Source organism: Morone saxatilis, unplaced genomic scaffold, assembly GCF_004916995.1.
Source record: "Morone saxatilis isolate NCDOM2014 unplaced genomic scaffold, NCSU_SB_2.0 Contig16, whole genome shotgun sequence".
In the NCBI taxonomy this organism is placed as follows: Eukaryota; Metazoa; Chordata; class Actinopteri; family Moronidae; genus Morone; species Morone saxatilis.
This window is the reverse complement of record NW_023339718.1, coordinates 1,822,991-1,823,866: the sequence shown is the minus strand read 5'-3', so window position 1 is coordinate 1,823,866 and position 876 is coordinate 1,822,991. Positions and strand designations below refer to the sequence as shown.

Below are 876 nucleotides of genomic sequence, written 5' to 3'. Positions count from 1 at the left end.
AGTTTTTCAGTTATGGAAACACCTAGAAATTGATTAAAATGACCAGATGTCCTGGAAATTATACTAATATACTATGTTGCCGTGCTACATTTTAATTGTATTTTAGCCCCTCACTCAAATTACATAAACCTGGGTGTATATTTAGTTTGAAACTCAACTGTTGGTAGGATAAACTGATGATGAACACTTGAGAGAATGCTCCTTTTTAATTTATGCTTCCATATCAGTGAAACTATCTACATCTACATCCATATAGCCTGTTATTAATGATCACATTTACATTTATTGTTGTGGTTGATAATTGTTAATTGCACGTGCAACACTTACACATTGTACCTCTTTCTTTAATAGGCTAATATGTGACTTTTTTTTTTTCTAAATTAAAATAAATTCTCTTCTTTTTTTTTTACCTGTATTTGTGGGCTCTGGCTGAATTAATGTTACAGTTAAAAGAAAACTTTATTCAAATTAAGCTAACATGGAGTGTCCCATAAACACTGACCACTGTTCTGAGCAAGTGCTGTCTTGTATTGTCAAGAAAAAGTCCTGGAAAAGTTGATTTTGCTGCTCTTTAAAAAAAACAACACACTATCTTCTCCTCAGTGAAACAGGAGCCAGAGGAAACCGAAATAAAGCAGTCGGAGGTAGCCTTCAAGCCTCCTCCTCTCCCTGAGCCCGAGGTTCTGCCCGACCTGCTGCATAAATGGAGTCTGAGCAAAGGGGAGGAGCTGTTCTTCATGCAGCTGCCCGACTCGCTGCCCGGCCAGCCCCCCACCCAAGAGCACCGGCCGGTGAAAACAGAGGTGCAGTCAGAGGACGGACAGTCTGTGCTGCTGAAAACAGAGTCTCAGGTAGATCTAGTTGTTGTCTACATGT

At 39.6% G+C, this 876-nt stretch overlaps 1 protein-coding gene across 2 annotated transcripts in view; it reads left to right on the top strand.

Moving 5' to 3' along the window:
• Positions 1-876, top strand: part of polr3d (polymerase (RNA) III (DNA directed) polypeptide D) — a 4,313-nt gene that overhangs the window by 2,675 nt on the left and 762 nt on the right. For both annotated transcript variants that reach the window (XM_035658461.1, XM_035658460.1), the window contains exon 7: positions 604-851. In XM_035658461.1, the coding sequence (XP_035514354.1) occupies positions 604-851 (248 nt within the window). The remainder of the gene's footprint in view (positions 1-603; positions 852-876) is intronic.